At 44.4% G+C, this 22,823-nt stretch overlaps 1 protein-coding gene across 3 annotated transcripts; it reads right to left on the bottom strand.

The window, feature by feature from the left end:
* Positions 1-434: 434 nt before the first annotated feature.
* On the bottom strand, positions 435-17,155 carry SUCLG1 (succinate-CoA ligase GDP/ADP-forming subunit alpha). 3 transcript variants are annotated; one of them, XM_053404498.1, is made up of 9 exons: positions 16,988-17,155; positions 12,257-12,355; positions 10,242-10,358; positions 9,834-10,046; positions 8,584-8,641; positions 7,391-7,474; positions 5,391-5,542; positions 2,608-2,796; positions 435-684 (listed from the first exon to the last, which is right to left on the bottom strand). In XM_053404498.1, the coding sequence occupies exons 1-9, from the start codon at positions 17,138-17,140 to the stop codon at positions 658-660; spliced, it is 1,092 nt and encodes a 363-aa protein (XP_053260473.1). In that variant the 5' UTR covers positions 17,141-17,155; the 3' UTR covers positions 435-657. The 3 variants fall into 3 exon arrangements, with proteins under 3 accessions (XP_053260473.1, XP_053260475.1, XP_053260474.1); XM_053404500.1 differs by having other exon boundaries at positions 12,257-12,360; positions 16,988-17,108; XM_053404499.1 differs by lacking the exon at positions 10,242-10,358.
* Positions 17,156-22,823: the final 5,668 nt, after the last annotated feature.

Genomic DNA, 22,823 nt, shown 5'->3' with positions numbered 1-22,823 from the left:
TTAACAGCAGCTGCAGTTCAAAATATCTGGAGGGCATCAGGTTGGCAAAGACCGCTCTACTACTTCCAACTGAGTCTTCAGACCTCACTGCATTGCTGGTGAATAAATTCGGTGTTTTGTGAAAGCTGCATACATTACAGTTCCCTCCTGAAGATATCTGTGATTGCCACCAGCGCTGGACCTAACTCAGCAAAGCTTAATGATTCGTTTGCACGCCACTAAGCTCTGCCTGATGTACTAGACCAATAGGATTTGGCACCAATTTCTATGTCAAGGACAACTGTCCATCAAAAATAAAAGCCGAAAAGCCCATAGCAGAAACAAAAAGCAGTTTTACTTTTAAAGTATATCCATTCTTAAAGCTTCCAGATAGTTAAGAGTTTTAATAAAGTGATTTGAGGAAAGTTGTAAGAAAAAGCTACCAAGCTCCAGGATTTCAAATAATCAAGTTTAGTGGTAGATTTATTCGTTTGCTATGATGTACAATTATGTCTGGACAAAGGAGCCACTGAAATGAAACCTGATGGCTTTAAAGCTGAATTCAGAAGACCATTGTCAATTATACTCGAGAAAAGAAAAATCAGCAGGTGAGCAGCACAGAGGGAGGTGGTATTTCTGCAGTGGCATGTTCGGACGGATCCCCTCCTCCTCCTCCTCTCACAGCATTTTCCTCTTTTCAAACTCCTTGAGGGATAAAGACGGAGACAAGGTTTCATTAGAGTTTGGACAAGCATTTGCCAAACCATCCTTTCTGTCACCACCTTTAACATCTGCAATCTCTTCCATAACCTGGGCCCTCTCTGGCCGCTCTGCCCTTCTTAATAACATTGGCTGGCCTGTTCTCAAGCTCACAATGGGCTTGCAGTGACGTAGCTAGAACACTAGGAACATGCTCTTTTGTCAGAGAGGCCAGGTCGCTTCACTGCAGGGAGCTCAACTGACAGCTTTAGACTCCGAGCAGCTTCTGAGGGTCCGTGGCAACTTTGGGCAAACTGACTGCAATCTTCGATGTCCCAACTATGACTTTCGCTATTTTTCCTAACCCACATTGCAAGGGGGAAACTCTGCCGGCTCAGCTCTCTCCCGCCTCCTGTAGGGCCCAGCGATTAACAAGAGCAGGCGCCGGCAAAAATCATGATGCGGGAAAAGCCGTGAAGCCAGCCAATGCCTCTGTGCAGCTCCATCCTTGTATCAGACACAGTGAGATATCGGTATATGTCAAGTATGAATGTTAGGCCCAAAAGAAGATGGAGAAATCGCAAGGCATGATATGCTGACAGGCGAAGTGAGAAACTGGTTTTATCTTTTTTTAAAAAAATCATTTTTATTGATTTTCCAGTAAAAACAGCCAATCATCACATCCACATCATAATCCAATCCAATTAAAAACAATGAACTAAAATAAAAAAGCGACCAAATTATAGTCCAAATTGTAATTATTAATTTTTCTGGGCTCCCCATAGTCTGGACCACTGAAGCATATCTCCAAATCTTTGTTCCTGTCAGAGAAACTGGTTTTATCAAGGAAAAATGTATAACTGTGTCCAAAAGCACATTGGTTTTGCTTAATGAAAGCAAAAATCCCCTGATGAAAAAATCCCCTGATAAAACCAGGATGGAACTGGCGATTAACAATAGTAATAAATAAATAAAAAGGGTACTCTGCTTACCCTCAGCGTTGCCGGGACCAGTGCTACATCCTGACACCCACAGCTCTTATGTGAGGCTTGATCAACCCACGTGAAGGGCCTTGTGTGAATATTTGTGTGAATGCGTTAGTGTTTGAACCTCTTGGTACCAATTTATTAATGTATACTTGACTATATGAAATAACTGTTACATGAAAAGTGTGTAAACCCAGATCTGGTCTCTGATGTGTCTTACTGAAAGGGATATCACTTGTCTCTCCGGATTTCAAAAGATTTCAAGTTACTATGCTGAGGGTAAGCAGAGTGCCCTTTTTATAGTCTTCTTGCCCCTTGACGTCTATGGGCTGGCTTTTAGAACGACTGAGTTTCTGCCACTCTCCTCCTGTTCTCCTTCTGGACCACCACGTCACCCTTGCTGTTGTACCTCAGAAATACATACAACGTGTTTCAGGCCTTTATCATCTGTCCATGGCCCACCACCAGTTCCTCCTTGTCTTTGTTCTTTTCAGAGGATATTTATTACTGTTGTTCATCGCCAGTTCCGTCCTGTTTTTATCAGGGGATTTCTGCTTTCATTAAGCAAAACCAATATTCTTTAGGACATAGTTATACATTTTTCCTTGATAAAACCAGTTTCCCGCTTCGCCTGCCAGCATATCATGCCTTGCGAATTCGCCAACTTCTTTTGGGCCTAACATTCATACTTGACATACATGATGATGGTGATATATCATGACGTTGAAAACCAGATTGCCCAACAACCTAAATCTGCATACTTCTACCACGCCTGTTGCATTGAAAGAAACCCAACCCAACAAAAGCCTTGTTCATAGGAATGAAGCAGAACATATTTCACAGTGCCCAATGTTTCTGGCAACATCCTGGCAAGCTCCATTGCCTTTAAGTTGCAGAGGAGCAGCACTGTGCCCTTGAACCTCTAAATGGCTGCTGAACTAACCTTGTATATAGTAGAGCCCAGCTGAGCAGGAGACATACTGACGACGACGCCAGCATTCTGTAGGGCAGCGATTTTCTCTTTCGCTCCACCTTTCCCACCGGCAATGATAGCCCCCGCGTGGCCCATCCTTCTGCCTGGAGGCGCGGTGACTCCAGCTATAAACGAGACAACTGGCTTGGCGTCTGGACCCTGTGACAAAAGAGGAATCATTTAATAGAGGGGCGAGAGAGAGAAAGCAGAGTTACAACTACCCCAGTGAGCACAGTTATTGGTGTGGTTGGACAAGAAAAAGACATCCAAACCGAAGCACCAGCCTGAGGATTAGGGGCAGAGATAAGGAAACGACCTGAGAGTTCTGGGCAGAGAAAAGGAGGGAAGTGAGTGCAACAAAATTCCCGTAAGGATCAAGCTTGTATAGCTCATGTATAGGCCACTAAGGAAATATTTAAGTAGTTTTGATTTTAGAAGCCAGCTCCTGCGGTAGATATACCAAGAAAAAGCCCACTTTGAGGGAGAGGTGATGATGATCATAGTTACAATTTCATCTTTGGTCTGTTTGCTAATTGTTTTGCAAGCCAAAGTGTAAAATTGAAGTACAGTGGTACCTCGGGTTACAGACTCCACTAACCCAGAAATAGTACCTCGGGTCAAGTACTTTGCTTCAGGATGAGAACAGAAATTGCGTGGCAGCAGTGCAGCGGCAGCGGGAGGCCCCATTAGCACTTTACCTCAGGTTAAGAATTGAACTCCAGAACGAATTAAGTTCTTAACCAGAGGTACCACTGTAGATGTGTAGTAGCTGGGCCATAAAAGCTTTTGAGTGAAGAATGATGTGCAAAGGCTGACTCAAGAAACCAAAATCCAAATCTAGCCATGTTTTGTGGCCTTGAAGGAGCTCCTGGGACTGGTCCAGTTATTTAAGAAACCTCAATACGATGCGCCTAAGAGTTTCCAGAGAAACAATCATGCAACTCTGGCCACCTATGGACCTGACCACAGCTTCCTGGGAACATATTCCACAAACATGGGAAATCACTTCCAAGTAAAATGTGACTGTGTGCAAAAAAACCCCATCTGGGTCAGGTATTACATTTTCCTTATGGGACAAACACGGATTCTGAATGCCTTAAAGCTGCCCCTAAAATAATTCATGCAACACTGTGGGTGATATTCAACCAAATCCTACTCATTTTAGACCCACTGAAATTTTAAAAAAAAAATGTTAAAAAAAGGTAAAGGACCCCTGACAGTTAAGTCCAATTGCAAACGACTCTGAGGTTGCAGCGCTCATCCTGTTTTACTGCCCGAGGGAGCTGACGTTTGTCCGCAGTTTTTCCGGGTCATGTGGCCAGCATGACTAAGCCACTTCTGGCGAACCAGAGCAGCGCACAGAAACACCGTTTACCTTCCTGCCGGAGTGGTACCTACAGTGGTACCTCGGGTTACATACGCTTCAGGTTACATATGCTTCAGGTTACAGACTCCGCTAACCCAGAAATATTACCTCGGGTTAAGAACTTTGCTTCAGGATGAGAACAGAAATTGTGCAGTGGCCACGCAGTGGCAGCAGGAAGCCCCAATAGCTAAAGTGGTGCTTCAGGTTATGAACAGTTTCAGGTTAAGAACAGACCTCCAGAACGAATTAAGTTCTTAACCCGAGATACCACTGTATTTATCTACTTGCACTTTGACGTGCTTTCAAACTGCTAGGTTGGCAGGAGCTGGGACGGGGCAACAGGAACTCACCCCGTTGAAGGGATTCGAACTGCCGACCTTCCGATCGGCAAGCCCTAGGCTCAGTGGTTTAAGCACAGCACCACCCGCGTCCCCACACATGTTAAGTCATGCCGATTAGCTTCTGATTACCACCTTGTATGTCACAAATAAGTAATCCACATACACAACTCTCAATTCTGTGAACCATTCCCAAGTTTGTGGGTTGTCTGGTTGTATGAGCAAATTTCACTCACTCATTGCCCATTTGCCTGTGTAGGCAATTTGGGGAACTGCAGTATTTGCTGCAAAATGGTACCACCGGAAATGAGCCTGCAGGCTAAATTTATGGGGTGAATCTTCCTTTCCATTTGGTGAGATAGTCTACATCGTTATTTTCATTATGTTTAACGGGTAACGGTGAGGAGCTAGCAAATATGTAGCCGCATGTAATAACCACTTAATGCTTTTACCCTGCAAATGCCAGGCTTTCAAAAGGTTATTGATTAATCTCTCTGCTGGGCTTGGCGTACTTAATTGTGCTATAGACAACTTTCGTTTGAGTGATGAAGAGAGATTTGGGATGCTTCTGGATGGCAGCTATTCTGTTGATGGGATACAACTGCACAGTGGCAAATTCAGGTTGCAGAGTTATAGTTGATTTGGTGCTTGTGGTGCAACAAACCCACTTTAGACTGGGCTTTTGGTGTTTTGGCAGTAAGGAAAGGGACAGGAAAATGCACTGCGAAGTGTGACATCGCATAACCTCTCTGCAAATTTTGTGCAAAGGAATCAGGATGAATGTTCCAACATACATGCCATCTAGAAGCAACCTCAGTTCTTATACTTAGGAGGTCACATAAGTACATCTTTGGGATTTACCTTCATCTTCCTCGTGCAACATTCTAGTGAGGGGTGTAAATTCCTTCCAAGGGGACCCTTTCGACCCAACCCATTGACTTTAAAAGAGTGGAATACAAACAGATGAACTTTTAAAACGGTTATCCCTCCTCCTTCCTCAATAAGCAGAATGTGCACAGGAGACACACTCTCAAAACATTTAAGCTTACAGAATTGTTTTCCCTAAGGAACTGAGCGGCATCTTCTTCTGCGTTTCCGCCAATCTCGCCTATCAGTATAATTCCTTCGGTGTGCGGATCCTTCAGGAAGACATCCAGGCAGTCAATAAAATTTGTTCCATTGAATGGGTCTCCTCCGATGCCTGAAAGGTTTCAAAGAGTCCTATTAAGAGCAGCACATTTCTTCCAGAGACCAATTCTACTAACAGGGGCTGCAGAACTTTCAGGATCACCAACTTGAGTTGCCCACTTTTAGTTAAGGATAAGAAACAGTCTTGGAGCTTCATTTCAGCTATTAAATAGCTGGCAATCGGGTCGTTCAGTTCTGCCCCTACCAATATTTCTGGTTTCAGAAAAGGACAACAAAAAGTTGGTATATGGCTAATAAAAAGTGAGTTATAAAATATAAGCAGCTGCCTTGAAACCATCTATGTTGCTAGGTTGTCAAGAGAAGTCATTCTTAACCCTATGACCTGCAAACCTTTAAGAAGGGATCTTGCGGGTTGAATTTGGGGCCTTTTACATGTAAATATCTACGCCTCCAAAGGGCTAAACCACAACCTTTACATGCAGAGATTTTAAGTTGCCTTTTCACAAATCTTTAAGCCAGTTCCCAACTTGCACCTTGTGATACAGAGCATTCTCCAAAGAAGTAGTCCTGCCAGAGCAAGGATCTTTGCCTCTGTATAGGAACTTCCCTTCCCACTCTGTTCCCTTCCCCTGTTCCAGGGGTTGCCTTTGGAAGCAGATTTGGGGGAGGTGAAGAAGGTGCCCAGGGAGAGGAGAGGGAAAGTTCCATTGTGAAAATGGAAAACCTTGCGCAAGTGCAACTACTTTGATGGATGCCACCCCACAGGTTGGAAAATATGGCTGCAAGCACCAACCAAAAAAGCTGAGGGAAACATTTTGTATGGTAGCCAATGTTACTCATACTCTGAAATTAAAGTACATTATTTGCTTTAGTCAATTAATTTGATGGGTCAACTTTGTACAGAAGTTAGTTGGGCATAACCCCATATATTCAGTTACGTCAGATGCAGAATTACCAAAATGATGTAAAATCACAATCTGTTTCCAGCAAAAATTGTGAAGAATACAGCCCTCAGATGAAGTTAAAAGAAGACTGAAGCATCATTTCTTTACATTACATTACATATTTAGCACAAATCGTATTTATGAATACCCTCTTTTAGCACAGGAATTCATACCCAAAGTGTAAGGCTATCATAGCAATCCTTCAGTAGGCTACAATTCTGAAAGAGGAATGCAGTATCTAAGACTTGGCTTAAGTCACCACCTTCATTTGTAGCAGTTTAAAAAACCCAAAAACACCTTTGGGAACTTATGAAATCCTCCTCTTCTGGAGTCTCACTCTGGTGTTGAAATTCTCTTGCGCTGGGCACATTTACCAGAGCAGAACTCAAAATGTCAGACTCAGTTAACTGTTCCAGAGGTAAACTGCCAGAATTTTTTAAGTCAAGTGAGAGAGAATTCCTGCTTCCTTTTCTGCCTCTTTTAAATCAACACGCCAAATGTAAATTAGAAAATGAATTTCCGAAGGCAACTCTTTCTTTTTATTTGCACAATAACACCAGTTTGGGAGACTTGTGCAAACTGCAGCCTGAACTTCCTAAATCTGAAATTCTGGAATTCAACCAGAGTGGAACCAAAGGGATGCCAAAACAGATACAGAATAAAAGAGTGAGGATTCACTCATCTCCTCTTCTAAGAGAGACTGATCTTTCACTCTCACTTACAAAATTGAACCCTCATCCATATAATCCATCCACTTGTGGCCCCAGTCATCAGACTGAACCTCCCCAGTTGTGTCTCCCCAACCTGTTCACAGGCTGCCATGGGGGGCAATTTGGTTTAGCACTACTGCAAAACACACATTTGATGCAAAGTGGGATGGGAGTTAGCATTTCTTAAGTGGTTGCTAAGATCATATGTATTTTCTTACACACTGACTGAGCCTCTCTCAAACCCACCAACACAGAAGGATTGTCCCAGTCCAACTTGAGTTGTCTGATGAACAGCTTCGTATGTCAGAGTGCCAGATCTCGACACAATACCTGAAGGGTTTCGAAAGGAGAAAAGACAGAAAAAAGATATATAGATATAGCTATACAAATTTACATATAGCAACTTACGTAACAAGCTGACTTTGAACCTTGTAAGTTCTAATTTCATGATCAGCACATAACATTCAAAAAGTATCCTTGTTATAAGTTGAAGATCATGTAAGTTAAGTTACACTAGAGATTCCTGAGCCACACAATGCAACGTAAGACAATGTAGGAGCATTATACCAGCAGCCCCTGAAGTATAGGCCCCTGAAGTATAGGCCCCACACCAAGAGCAGCTTCGCAAAGATTTCCTGTTGTCTGGAGTTTACTTATTCAAAAGTGTAGTGTGTGCAGGAGGGTGACCTGATTGTGACACTGAAGAAATCAAACCCCACAAGAACTCAGCAAAGCCCATTGTGTTATCAACCACTGTTTGAAACTTAAAAGAGGACAGCAGTCGACTTTGAAACTGCCCATTTAAAAGAGCATGGCGTTTGAGTTTCGATATAATGCTCACCCATCCGGCAAATCGTTTTTATATGAAGTGCCTGCCTTTGCTGCATGTGCGAAAATAACAGCGCACCACCACTTGAGGAATCTAAAATCCAGTCCTTAGGTTGGGGAGAGAGCACTCAAGCCAACCTGGGGGTTATCTCTCTTTTGAAGCCTGCATATGTCATGATGGCATGGGTTAGCACTTAACACAGGCTGCAAACTAAGGGCAGACTTGGTTGGATATTTCAAGACTGGACTCAGTTGGGCCTTACTCAGAAGACTGCCATTCCGATTTCCCCCTCCGAAGACTTTGGGTTCTGCATGGGAGCACTTGGCCCTAGCTAATATGATAAGATGGCACACGTGTTTTATTTGAATTTGTCCCTGAAGCAAGCTCTGCTGCTTCAAACCTGCCTCTCTTATAGTTCCTGCACAGGACCTGCCAAATCAAAAGGTGGTGGGTATGTAGACATCGTCAACATTCACTAATATCTTGAAGGCTAGGGTGTTAAGCCAAATGGAGACCCTATTGTATTAGAGCGAATATAACTGCAGGTTTTTGTTATTGTTGTTGTTATTATTTTTCAAAAACACACCAGAAAAATCTTTTGAGATCTTACCAATTCTTCCTTTCTTGTGAATGTGGCCAGGCATGATACCAATTTTACATTCTCCAGGCTAAAAACAAAACAAACGTGACTGGCATCATTTCATACACTTATCCGAAGTCACCACCACAACCTTCCTCTATAAGACTCCTTCCCAGTATGTCAAGCCTGCCCAAAGCGACCTCTGAACTTGCTGCAAGTCCTCTGTACTTTGCACGGGATTGTGGGGCATGTTCCAGGGCAGAGGTAGCCACCCTGGTGCCCTCCAGATGCTGATGGAAGAGGGTATGCAGTCAATCCTTATGGAGTGTTCACTACACCTTGCATGAACAGAGCACACTGTCCCCATGGCTCCAGGAAGATCAGCTGCAGCATGCAAAGCACGGTGCAAGAAAGCTGATCTTCTCGCTATTAAGCTCCAGGGGTCCCCAAAACGAAGTTTGGAAAAGGATGGTTTTTCATTATAGTAGTAGTAGTAGTAATTTTATTACTTGTACCCCACCCATCTTTTCTATATAATTTTCTATTAAATTTTTTGTTATACTAAAATGCCCATTTTAACATCCTTAAAATATCAATGATTTCCTTTCTTCTCCTTCCATGGTTTGTTTTGCTTATCATAGATAATGAGAACAGAAATTGCGCGGTGGTGGCAGTGGGAGGCTCCATTAGTGAAAGCGCGTCTCAGGTTAAGAACGGTTTCGGGTTAAGAACGGACCTCTGGAACGAATTAAGTTCGTAACCCAAGCTACCACTGTATAGAATTAGAGAAGAAGAACATATGTTTAGAGAAGATTGGAAAACGTTTATTGAATATATGGGGGGAGGGGGGAATTGTGCACACCTGAAAACGTTGGCAGCGTTAAGATAAATTCAACAGTGTAAATAAGGTTTCATGGATGTATTAATGGAATACTGAATTCTTTAGTTTTTGTAAAATACGCAGGGATTTATGATATGCAAAATGAACCATGGAAAGAGAAGGGAAGTCACTGATATCTTAAGGATGCAAAAATGAGTATTGCAAATTGTAAAACAGAAAATTTAATAAAAATTATATACATATATATTTTAAAAAATGGTCAGGGAAGCTGGGAAGTGGAGTGAAGCAATACTGGGAGAACACTACAGCTCACGAGGATGGTGCCTACAAGACAGGCAAGCATTTTAATCAGGCGGCACGCTTGCCTTTAGCCAAAATATATAGGCTTCTACTCTCTTAAGAAGATCTCCGCTAGTTTTAACTTCGCTTAAGCCCTTACGTTGATCACTCCTGGGCAATTTGGGCCAACGAGCCGAGTCTTGTCCTGACGAAGCAATCTGTGTTTGACACGCACCATGTCCTGCTGGGGAATACCTTCTGTAATGCACACAACAAGGGGGATTTCTGCGTCAATGGCTTCATTGATGGCGGCGGCGGCAAATGGTGGCGGCACATATATTGCAGAGGCAGAAGCACCCGTTTTCTCTTTAGCCTAAGATACAATTACATTAAAAAAAAGAATAAATCATCAATCTTTCAAGTTGTTTGGCACACCAAAAGAATATTCTCATCATCCGAAGCAGAAATTTGCCTTCTACTGCACGAATATTTGGTGAAACATTTAGATGATCTAGCCTGGATGTAACCAAGATGTGGGATCAGTTCTCATATATCAATATATTATTACCTCCCTCACGGAGTTAAAGACCGGAAGCCCCAAGTGAGTTTTGCCCCCTTTGCCAGGAGAAATCCCTCCTACTAGATTGGTGCCATATTCCAACGCCTGTTGACTGTGAAAGGTACCCTGCAAGAGAAAATCAAACATAACAAAAACTAGGTTAAGATAGGGGGACAAAAGTGATGCAAAGCTAGACTTCTCCTGCACAAGGCCAGTGAAAGAAATGGGAGCTGCATGAGAGCCAGTAACCATGATCCATTTTTTTAAAAAAATCAAGCATACTCTGCTAGCATGGGGTGCTAGATTTCAAAGTGCAGAGGAATAAATGCTTGGCTGGTTTTATCAAGCCTGGGAAGTATGTAAATGTGCCATCTCAAACCTGCAATATTAAGTGGCACAGTCCAAACAAAGATATTCAATTGTTCTAAACAGTAAATTCTGTATAGTCAGTCTGGGTCTTGGACTAAACTAGGGGTAAGGAACATGTGTCCCTCCAGATGTTTTTGAACTACAATTCCATGACTTCAGACCATTAAGCTGGCTGGGATTAATGGAAGTCCAATGATAACTGCAGAACCACAAGCTCCTCACTCCTGGACTAAACCAAATACTCCCAAGGTCAATTCTGCTGCTTTCCTTAAAAGCAGAAAAGTCGGAAGTAGAAAAATCCACAAGTTAACAGACAAGGAATATGCCCTACTGCTTTCTAGAACTAAGGCACAGCTTCATTTCTGTGACCCATGATGGATCAGCATTCCAAACATTAAGTGTGGCATGAGAAGCTATAAATAGAAGACACCATTTGCAGATAGGCAGATACAAACTGTATGCAGGAGAACAAAAAATGTGTTTCCTCTAGTTTGTACTGACGTTTACAACTTGAACAATGGTTTCAGAACTAGATCTGTCGACCAGTTCTAATTGCAACACATATACAACATAAAACTAACCTTCCATGACCTTGGGCTCTACTATTAGTTGGACTAAGACTTCTCCCAATCCACTAGCTCAGTCACTAGAGCAGGAAACTCTTAGTATTAGGGCCGTGGGTTTGAGCCCCACGTTGGGCAAAAAGGGAGCAATATTGCCTTCACACTCGGAAGATCTCAGGAGCATCTAGTAAGCTACTGCGGTCCTTCGCTGTAAGCCAGCAGGCCTCTTATGATGTTCATGTTATTCTACCTCCAGGGATCCCTACAAACATCAGCATTCCTAACAACAAATCCATGTGTGTATCAGAAGACCTGGTGCCCCCAAACATCTTAATGAGTGCCCAGTTCTTATCGAGTGCAGGTAAGTGGTTAGGTCTATGGGGCAGCACTGGTATGGTTCATACGTCACATGGCTCAATGTGACTGCACAACTATGCTGGCTCCTAGAGAAGAGCTTGCAGCCTTTTTGCTCCTCCACAGGCTCTGCCAAATGTCTCTCCTTCTTCTGAGTAGGTGAGAGGAGGTGTTGCACCACTCAATTTTGACGCCAGGCTGGGAGGGGGGTGTATGGGTCAGTGTGGGACATCAAGGATTGACTTAGCACGTCTTCTGAACCTGGGATCGTGATTAAGGTGTCTCCTTCTTAAACAATACCTGAAGCCATCAAACAAACATTGGCTACCGATTGTGATTCAGGAGAGACCTTAGCCACAATCCTGGATTCAGAGAACTCATATAATCAAGCCTTGGCTTCACTGCCAAGGAGACCTAAAAAGTCTGGGGATGGGCAAAGTGACTGAGATCTCCTCTTTAACAGCCAGCATGACTGCACATTCACAATATGCCATTTGCAGCCAGTGCTCTGTACAAGCTGGGAACATGTCCTAGAATACACCAGAAATTTCATCCCAGCTGTGCATTACGGGGGAAGACGAACAGCAGCAGCAAGCTGTCTTTCAAGGAAGCTGGTCTGCTATCCCAAATCTTGCTAATGGACCATTGCAAAGTTCACCGAAGGAACCCCAGGGCTCCTCAAACCCAGTTTGAAAACCACTCTTCAACAGTATGAGAAAGGTACAGCCAAACACGTACCTGTTTGCCGGTAAAACCCTGACAAACGACCTTTGTGTCTTTAGTGATGTAGAGATTCTTTCGTGTGGCCAAATAGGAACAATGTCGTACCCCATTTTTCTGCACTAGGGGAAAAAAATACAGAAAAAGCTCGATCACCTTATTTTGTGAACACAGGATAAATGCGCAGCTCAGAAAATTAAACTTTATCATACTTTTTTTGACAAATTGCAGGAGAGCCATGTCCATGCTTTTTAAAATGAAAAAAGAAAGCAGATCATTGCACCTTTAATATTAACTCAAACAATTTTATTGAAAGAATAGGAGCTTTCAAAAGCAATTACCTAAGTAACTTTCAGAGCACGATGCTATTTTTCCAAAACTATGTCCATCTGCCAATTAGCTGACATCACTCTGAATGATGGGTGACATCAGCTGATGGTTGGGGTTCAATCCTGCATTGGCTGATTGTGTCAGTTCCCCACATGAAATTGACACGTGCAGCAAAAGCAGAAGTATTTGACCCATGCTCATCAGTGCGGGATTATCCTGCTGAGATCATGGCAGGGAGCAGGACTGAAGTCTCCGCTTATCAACTGATGAGTGGAGACTTTCAATCCTGCTGGGTGCTGCTTCAAAGCCCTTTTGCAAATAGTTCTGCCTTGTTCTTAGGACAGGTTCTCACAATCACATTTTAACCTTAGAGGATAGGTTCTAGCAATCACATTTTAACTGGATCCTAACATTTGCAGTATAAGGAAGAAATCATAAACTTCATTCAGGCCCCAATAATAATTTATAATTTGTGTTCTAACACATCAAGTCATAGGTTGTTTCCTCCCCCCCCCCCAATCAAATTTGGATTTTCAACAGCAAGAGAATGAAATCTAAAATTGTGTAAGGGGCAGCATTCGAAACCATGCGCTTCCTTTTGCACAAGTGCAAGTACCTGTCATTCAAAAAGCAGTTAGGGATGGCTCAGAGCCCTTGAAGCTCCAATTAGCTCTAATTAGGCTGATCAACAATCTAATAAAGCTGAAATGCTTTAGTTTTAAGATGGCACAATTTAATCAAAGGGCTTAAATCCAAGTATTCTAGTCCCAATGAACTCCAGAATGGGTGGGCGCTATACACTCATCATCCTGAAATATTAACTTCACCAAACAAGTTCTGAGACTCACAAAACTAATTACTGTAGCAATTGCTATAAACCAGCATTGTTCATTGTGCTCTAGTTTAAGCAGATACGTGTCTGCAGTGTTCAACCCCTGCACATGCCAGGAGACTGGAGAGGGAGAGGGGTTTTTTGGGCTGCAACCACAAGTCACAGCTGTTTACTAAGAACTCAGTAAAAACTCATGTCGGTCAAACTAGATAGATGCATATAAACTGGGTGGAATCCAATGCTGTGTGAGTGAATGTTCCCTTGGCCAATGGGTTTTTATCATCCTCTCTTCTGCACCACCCTCAACCCTGTGCACCCCTTAAATCTGCTCCAGAGGGTCCCCAAATCCCCCCCCCAGCAGATTTCATGTACATGCAAGAAGAGAAAAGGGAGGTGAGGTCCCATTTCACAAGCAAAAGTCCATTCTGCTCATGCTGGAACAGCAAAGGATGGAATCAAAAAAGAAAAACTGATGGTCTCATGAAACTCAAAAAAGAGGGGGGTGCGGAGAGGAGAGAGAGGGAACAAGGAAACGTGCAAAACACAAACACATTTTTAAAAATTCTACACTCTTCATCCAGACAAACGTGAACAGAACCCAGGAATACATCCAGGAACAAAAGAAAGTATGAGAGCATGCAGAAAGGCGCCACTCAACTTTCATTATATTGTTCCACTGCAAATGTGTACTCTTGGTTTTCTCATTGTTATATAGCTATAAAGCCATAAAAAGCAATTATGGTTGAGATGAGGTGCCTTTCCTCCAGTAAGAATTCAACTACGCACCAAACCTCACATGGCCTGTGGTTTTTATTTTACCTGGGTTTTTTTTTTTGTTTTGTTTTTAGTTTAATGGAAGAGGGGGAATACAACTCAAGGAGCAGCAAAGTGTTTAACTACTGTATTTTTAATTCCGAGGTAGCACTGAGTGTGTGGTCTGGGGAATTAAGATCTGCACCAATGAGTGCCCAGGCAACAAACAAAACAACCCAGGGGGAGTGGAAGATTTTGCGGTACAGTGGAACCTCGGGTTGCGGGCGTAATCCGTGACGGAGGCACATCCACAACCTGAAGCGTTCGCATCCTGAAGCGCCATGTCTGCACAGGCACCGGCGCGATTTGGTGCTTCTGCGCATGCACAAAGCTCGATCTGGCGCTTCTGCACATGCACAAGCGACGAAACCCCGAAGTAACCCATTCCGGTACTTCTTGGTTTCCTGCGGTCCACAACCCAAAAACGCGAAACCTGAAGTGTCCGTAGCATGAGGTATGACTGTACAAGCATGTCGCAAACACCTGCTTGCATACACCTGAAGCTAATCAGCTGTGTTACAGCGAAGGGCTACAACTCATGGGTAGAGCACATGTTTTGCATGGCAAAGGTTGCAGGTTCAAGCCCCCCCCCCGCAGCATCTTTGTACTTTGTTGTTGTTGTTGTTTAGTCGTTTAGTCGTGTCCGACTCTTCGTGACCCCATGGACCAGAGCACGCCAGGCACCTCTGTCCTCCACTACCTCCCGCAGTTTGGTCAAACTCATGCTGGTAACCTCAAAAACACTATCCAACCATCTCGTCCTCTGTCGCCCCCTTCTCCTTGTGCCCTCCATCTTTCCCAACATCAGGGTCTTCTCCAGGGAGTCTTCTCTTCTCATGAGGTGGCCAAAGTATTGGAGCCTCAGCTTCATGATCTGTCCTTTGTACTTGGAAAGCCCCTTCTGAAACCCCAGAGAGCCTCTTCCAATCAGTGTAGAAAACACTAAGGTAGATGGATCAAGGGTATGACTCAATATAAGGCAGCTTCCTATCTTCCCAAGTACTTATTTTAAACCTACAAATAAAAATTTAGGGCTCAGATCAACTTAAGATGGCAGGTGCCACTATGCTTTGTAGCATGCCCAGTGACTATGGAAGCAAAAAGGGTTAATAACAGTAATTCTTACAAGGCGGGAAAAAGGCAGAGATCTGGGGTAAAGCAAAAAAAGATCTGGGACTCACGTCTAGCTACGGCACTGGAACTAAAATTCCCAGGCAAAATTAGCCTAGTGCAAGCCAGGAACTAGTGTTTTCTTGAGATTGATAGCACCTAAATGTCATGATTGCACCAGGCAAGCCTCCCTGGAGAGAGCCTTGCACAAACGGGGAGTGACCACAGAAAAGGTCGCCTTCTCATGTTGCCGCCCTCCAGACCTCCTGCGGAAGAGGCAAATGAAGAAAGACCTCCGAGGATGATCACAGGATCCAGGTCAGTTCGTATGGGGAGAGGCTGCCCTTGAAGTACTGTGCTCCTGAGCTGTTTAAGGCTTTCTAGGTCTAAACCAGCGCTTTGAATTGGGCCCAGAAGCTGAGTGGAAGCCAGTGCAGTCGGACAAGGATGGGTGCAAGATGCTCAAACCATCTTTCTCCAGTGAGTGACCAAATGGCTGAACTTCTGCACCAGCGGAAGTATAAACACACATAACTAGGCTTTAATCCACCCAGGTCAAAGACTCAGTTTGGCACAAATACCTCATATGTATTTGTATACACACACAAGCTGGGAGCCTCAAGGATGCCCCTCTGGGGTAAAAAACCCTGGCTACCACACACACCATAGCTTGCTTATTGATTGATTGAATTTATATGATTGATCGATTATTGAATTTATATACTGCCCTATACCCGGAGGTCTCAGGGCGGTTCACAGAAAAGATCACAATATATAAAATCAAAATGAAAACAATAACCCAATAACACACACACACCAAAAAGAGCCACGTTTTAAAAAGGGCATAGGATGTCAATCATATCACCCAAAGGCCTAGTTAAAAAGGTGTACAGCGAAGGTGCCAGGTGAACTTCCCTGGGGAGAGCATTCCACAGATGGGGAGCCACTGCAGAAAAGGCCCTGCTCTCGTGTTGCCACCCTACGGACCTCTCAAGGAGGCGGCACACGAAGGAGGGCCTCAGAAGATGATCTCAGGATCAGGGCAGATTCATATGGAAAGAGGTGGTCCTTGAGGTATTGCGGTCCTGAGCTGTGGCTCTCATATGCAGACATGGGCATAGCCAAGAGGGGAGGCAGCTGCCACCCACTAAAATTACTTACCTAACTGAGGTTCTTGCCCACCCCCCAAAAAACCCCCGCATTATCATTATTAGCCTTTACTGAATTCACATGCAGCCCTACATGTCTTATTTGTGGCCAAAGACAGCTCTCAACTCATCTGAAGGCAGCCCTGTTTAGGGAAGTTTTTAATGACTGATGTTTTAATTTATTTTTAATCTTTTGTTGGAAGCCGCCCAGAGTGGCTGGGGAAATTCAGCCAGCTGGGCGGGGTATAAATTATTATTATTATTATTATTATTATTATTTGTATGGTTGCAAATTCCCCGAACGTGCAATATCTATACCTGCTTCCCTTACCTTTAATTCCATTTCAGAACAGAAAGGGGGGGAGAGAGAGGGACCCCCACCCCGAAAAGGGCAGAGATAAGGGTTAAATTTAGGGGGGAGGAAAAGTAGTTCAGCGTCACGTGACGAGACCCCCCTCCCGTTGGCCCCGCCTCCACCGGCCTGGCCCCGCCCCCCGCCGGCAGCCCCTCACTCACGGAGCAGAAGGAGGCGGCCGAGGCCTCGCGCGCCCACGGCGCCGCTCCCGCAGCACGACATCGCCCCGGCGCCTTCGCCCTGGCTGCCAATGACAAGGGGGGGCCTTGCGAGGCCGGCCCCTTCCTGTCACGACATCGCAACCCGGTGCGCATGCGCCAGCGGGGCTTCTGCAGGCACACGACGAAAGTGCCTGACAAGGGAAGTTTGTGTATATACATATATACACCCACAGAGGTGGGTAAGTGGCCTATCACGGTACGGGCGTGATTTGCTTATTTCGGGGCAAGGTTTCCCGGGCTAGAACCTGTATCGGAGAGGACGCGAAGGGCAAGTGAAGCAGGCGGGACCCCGGGCAGCCGCGGTGGGAAAGCCAATGGGACCGGAGGACCCCGGCCTCCCGAAGCGTTCCACGCTGGCGCAAGGGGTTGTGGGGGCTGTAGTTCTCGCGTTGAAAGGCATATGGGAAGCTACGTTGCACTCAATGGTAGTTGGGTAGTTCGCTGCGCCCTTAAGGGAGGCATATTGCTCAGCTGGTAATTAAATACAAGATTTCATAGCGCTGCAGTCTGCTCATATGCAGGCTTCCTCGGGAATCCCAGTGCGTTCAAATGAGATTTACTCCCTAATAAGTGTGCATAGGTTTGCAGGCATTGCTTGCTGCCACAAAACCCCATGCATGCTTACCTGAAGTTAAGCCCCATTGTATCCGGCTAGGTTTACTCCTGAGTAAGCGTGCATGTGAGTGTGGTGCATGACTGTAACTCCCAGACCCAGTGATCAAAGTCCAGTGAACCCTAATAGAATTTACCAATGAGCAGGATTTTTTTTATTGCATTTATTAGGGATTTCCTTAATATGCAATAATAATAATTAATAATCTTATTATTGGCGGTAGAGTCAGGACAGGGACAAAACATCTGCACCGCATCTGTAAGAACTCGGTTACTTAATATGGCAGCATCAACACTTTGGAACTGCCTGCCTATTGATCTCAGGCAGGTGCCTTCACTTCATTCTTTTCGGCGTCCGCTGAAGACGATTTTATTTAGACAAGCCTAGCCATATGTTTAGAAAGTTTATATGAGTATCAGTTTGTTTTAGTCTATTTTATTGTGGTTTTAAATTTCTTGGTTTTTTATAAATTATGGTTGTAATTTTTTTAGTGATAATTCTGTTTTATATTATTTCTAAACCACTTTGAAGTCCGTCCCCCTACAAACAAGCGGCATATAATTTTTACGAAATAAAAACAAGTTAATAAAGTAAAGGACTTCAAAAGGGGTAATTTAGAGCTGAATTTTTTTTTGGAAAAGGGCAACCGAAAAGGGCAGCGTTTGGGTCCTTTTAGAGTGCAGAAAATAAGAATAAAGTGGGGCACAGCAGACATGTATAAAATTATGCATGGTAAGTGGGGAGAGAGACATTTTTCTCCTTCTCTTATAGTAAAAATAAGAATTTATAATAATAATTTATTATTTATACCCCGCCCATCTGGCTGGGTTTCCACAGCCACTCTGGGTGGCTCCCAAGGAGAATATTAAAAGCACAATAAACATCAAACATTAAAAACTTGCTTAAACAGGGTTGCCTTCAGAGGTCTTCTGAAAGTCAGATACAATGGTACCTCAGGTTACATATGCTTCAGGTTACAGACTCCGCTAACCCAGAAATAATTCCTCGGGTTAAGAACTTTGCTTCAGGATGAGAACAGAAATCGTGCTCTGGCGGCACGGCGGCAGTGGGAGGCCCCATTAGCTAAAGTGGTGCTTCAGGTTAAGAACAGTTTCAGGTTAAGAACGGACCTGTGGAACGAATTAAGTACGTAACCAGAGGTACCACTGTAGTTGTTTATCTCCTTGACATCTGATGGGAGGGCGTTCCATAGGGCGGGCGCCACTACCGAGAAGGCCCTCTGTCTGGTTCCCTGCAACCTCACTTCTTGCAACGAGGGAACCACCAGAAGGCCCTCGGCGTTGGACCTCAGTGTCCGGGCTGAACGATGGGGGTGGAGACGCTCCTTCAGGTATACTGGGCCGAGGCCGTTTAGGGCTTTAAAGGTCAGGACCAACACTTTGAATTGTGCTCAGAAACGCACTGGGAGCCTCGTGGACATAAAATAAAGCCGATGTTGGAAAATTCAGAACAGATAAAGGAACGTACAGTGGTGCCTCGGGTTAAGAACTTAATTCGTTCTGGAGGTCTGTTCTTAACCTGAAACTGTTCTTAACCTGAGGTACCACTTTAGCTAATGGGGCCTCCCACTGCCACGCGATTTCTGTTCTCATCCTGAAGCAAAGTTCTTAACCTGAGATACTATTTCTGGGTTAGCGGAGTCTGTAACCTGAAGCTTCTGTAACCCGTGGTACCACTGTACTTCTTCACACAGCACATATTCAAACTTTTGAAGTCGTTCCCACAAGAGAAAGTGATGGCCACCAACTTGGATGGCTTTAAAAGAGGATTGGGTAAATTAATGGAGGGCAAGGCCAACAATGGATGCAAGCTATTATGGCTGTACTCTGCCTCAATGGTCGGAGACAGCACATTTTTCTGAATACCAGTTGCTGCAAACTGCAGCAGGGGAGAGGGCTCTTTCTCTCAGGTCCTGCTAGTGGGATTCTCAGGTCCTGCTAGTGGGCTGCTGTGAGAACAGCATTCTGGGTTGGATGGGCCTTTGGCCTAATGCAACTTCTTATCATCTTAACATACTTTATCCTCAGATGTGGATAACCCCAGGGAGTGTTTGTCCTTGCTGGGAAGGTGCCCGAGGCTGTAAAACACTTAAGAAAACAAAAATTCACTCCAAGAATTGCTTCTGGGCTGTAGGTAAACACTGTCTTCAAAGGCTATAAACTCAAAGAGACCGAGAAATAAATCAAAGGCCAAGGCTAGACTTTGCTCCTTTCCCGTCTGTTTCACAAAGATGAAGAAAGTAATGCAGTGTGCAAAGGCTTCTGAAGCCAAGAACTGCTCTCTAGGAGGGATGTGGGCATAACCCTTCCACCTCCTTTAATTATGTTTATTCCCAGTAGAGATTCCAGGGGGGAAAAAACAAGTTTGGTGATGCAATTATAAGGGATGCAAGATATATGCAATATGGAAGATGTGCTGCAGTGACACAGTTCAGTCAAATATTGATTAATTATAACTTCACAGAGTCGAAGAATTATGGGTGACTTGCGCGCACAAACTCTGGCACCACAAATCTATCATCTATCATCTATCTATCTATCTATATGTATGTATCTATCTTCTTCTTATTGTTTAGTCGTGTTCGACTCTTCGTGACCCCATGGAACAGAGCACGCCAGACACTCCTGTCTTCCACTGCTTCCCGCAGTTTGGTCAAACTCATATTGGTAGCTTCGACAACACTGTCCAACCATCTCGTCCTCTGTCGTCCCCTTCTCCTAGTGCCCTCCATCTTTCCCAACATCAGGGTCTTTTCCAGGGAGTCTTCTCTTCTCATGAGGTGGCCAAAGTATTGGAGCCTCAGCTTCAGGATCTGTCCTTCCAGTGAGCACTCAGGGCTGAGTTCCTTAAGAATGGATAGGTTTGATCTTGCAGTCCATGGGACTCTCAAGAGTCTCCTCCAGCACCAGTATTCAAAAGCATCAATTCTTCAGCGATCAGCCTTCTTTATGGTCCAGCTCTTACTTCCATACATCACTACTGGGAAAACCATAGCTTTAACTACACAGACCTTTGTCACCAAGGTGATGTCTCTGCTTTTTAAGATGCTGTCTAGGTTTGTCATCACTTTTCTCCCAAGAAGCAGGCGTCTTTTAATTTCATGACTGCTGTCACCATCTGCAGTGATCATGGAGCCCAAGAAAGTAAAATCTCTCACTGCCTCTATTTCATCCCCTTCTGTTTGCCAGGAGGTGATGGGAACAGTGGCCATGATCTTTGTTTTTTCAGCCTAACCTCTCAGCCTAACCTACCTCACAGGGCTGTTGTGAGGATAAAATAGGGAGGAGGAAAACCATGTATACCATCTTGAGCTCGTTGAAGGAAAGGTGGGATCTAAATGTAAATAATAACTGTTAGGAGAATGTGATAGCAAAAAATGTTCTTGAGAGGTACTGGCTACCCCTTAAATCAGTGTTTCTCAAACTAGGGTCCCCATGTGTTGTTGGACTACAACTCCCATCATCTCTAGCTAGCAGGACCAGTGGTCAGGAAGGATGGGAATTGTAGTCCAACAACACTTGGGGACCCAAGTTTGAGAAACACTGCCCTAACAATTCTTCATACCCTTAAACTACAGTTCCCAAGATTATTTAGGGGGAAGCAGAGGCACCTTGGAGGGAGATCATGTTACAATTTCAGGACCATGGATAGTGCCCTTGCCTTAGAGGTCAAGCATCAAACTTGTCTCAGCAAGTCCCTGCAGCAGCAGAACCAGTTAGGCGGTCATTGACTGTAGCCTCTCCCTCCATGTTATGTCTCCTAGCTAGAGATGGAGAAACCTGGAAGAAAAATAGGGAAAGAAGCTGTTTACCACCCCATATATCTTCACATCCCTATTCCTGGCTAGATAAAGGGCTGGTGCCACCTTCAGAAGTCATTGCCTCCTTTGAGGCAATGGGGTCTCCAGTTCTCTTGACCCCCTGAGAAGCCTGTGGACCAATCACCAAGGCATAAGCGACTCCCCAGGGGAAGACATGTGAGCTCCAACATCTACGGACCCACTTGGAGCAGACCAGGAAGCAGAACTATCCTGTCCTCTGAGCTGCAGTTCCTAAAGAACTCTGCCTCCTATGAGTGCTGGTCTGCAGCCAGGGCATAAATAAGGAGATTTCTATATTAGCGCAACTGGGATGCCTCCCCCCACAAAAAAACAACAACCTAAAAAACACCCTGGAATTTAATTATGAGAAGGGTGCTCAGATTTCTCTAGAGCAGCTTTTCTCAACCTGTGGGTCCCCAGATGTTGTTGAGCTACAACTCCCATCACCCCTAGCGAGCAAGGCCAGGCTCTCAGGGATGATGGGAGTTGTAGTCCAACAACATCTGGGGACCCACAGGTTGAGAACCGCTGCTCTAGAGCATCTGTTCCCTGGGTTTGTTTTGGGGGTTTTGGCCAAGGGGGAGATGTCTATTAAACCACTTTAAACCTATAGTGTTGATAGGTCTTTAGAAATGTATCTCATTATTTGCTACCATGCCTCAAAAGTCCACCAGGTGTCACTAGTATTCCGTTGCGTAAAGGTCTGATTCAGTTTTGAGATTGTTCTCAAAGGGTAGACATCCACTTGCCTAAAAAAATGATTTCACTTTGCCCTTTGCAACACAGGAACTCATGCTTAAAAAGCAGAGGGAAAGAAGAGGGCAGAACTGTCTCAGCCCAGTTTAGAAGGCAACAAAAGAAGAGATTCCAGGGTGACTTTTCAGAAGGGCAAAAGAAAACTACTTTCAAAGATGAATTGGGGAAAATATATATGGAGGATCAGTCTGTTGTTTGTGACAGCTGAATGGAGCCTCCATGTTCAGCAGCAATGTATTTTGGGATATCCAGAGGTGAAGACAAACCGGAGGGGAGAAATCCAGTCTACAAGTCTATCCTGCTTGTAGACTTCCTAGCAAAGTCTGGCTGGCAGCAACTGGAAATAGGATGCTTGATGGGATAGCCAAAAGCATAGCTGTCAACTTTTCCCTTTTCTTGCGAGGAATCCTATTCGGAATAAGGGAATTTCCCTTTAAAAAATGGGAAACTTTGACAGCTATGGCCAGAAGAGCCCTGCCACAGCAGGCCAGAGGGTCATTTCACCTAATATTTTATTTCCAACAGTTGTCAGATCAATGATGATTTCAGTTATAAACTCCTGGTCT

This window comes from Podarcis raffonei, chromosome 9, assembly GCF_027172205.1.
Source record: "Podarcis raffonei isolate rPodRaf1 chromosome 9, rPodRaf1.pri, whole genome shotgun sequence".
Lineage (NCBI taxonomy): Eukaryota > Metazoa > Chordata > Lepidosauria > Squamata > Lacertidae > Podarcis > Podarcis raffonei.
The sequence above is the reverse complement of the archived record's forward strand: the minus strand, read 5'-3'. Positions and strand labels throughout refer to the sequence as shown.

Coding starts and splice junctions, on each gene's coding strand:
- SUCLG1 (XM_053404498.1), bottom strand. CDS start 17,140: ATGCGCACCGGGTTGCGATGTCGTGACAGGAAGGGGCCGGCCTCGCAA. Junction 8,642..9,833: donor ATTGCCCAGGAGTGATCAAC/GTAAGGGCTTAA, acceptor TTTTGTTTTTAG/CCTGGAGAATGTAAAATTGG. Junction 7,475..8,583: donor TCACAAGAAAGGAAGAATTG/GTAAGATCTCAA, acceptor GAAACCCTTCAG/GTATTGTGTCGAGATCTGGC.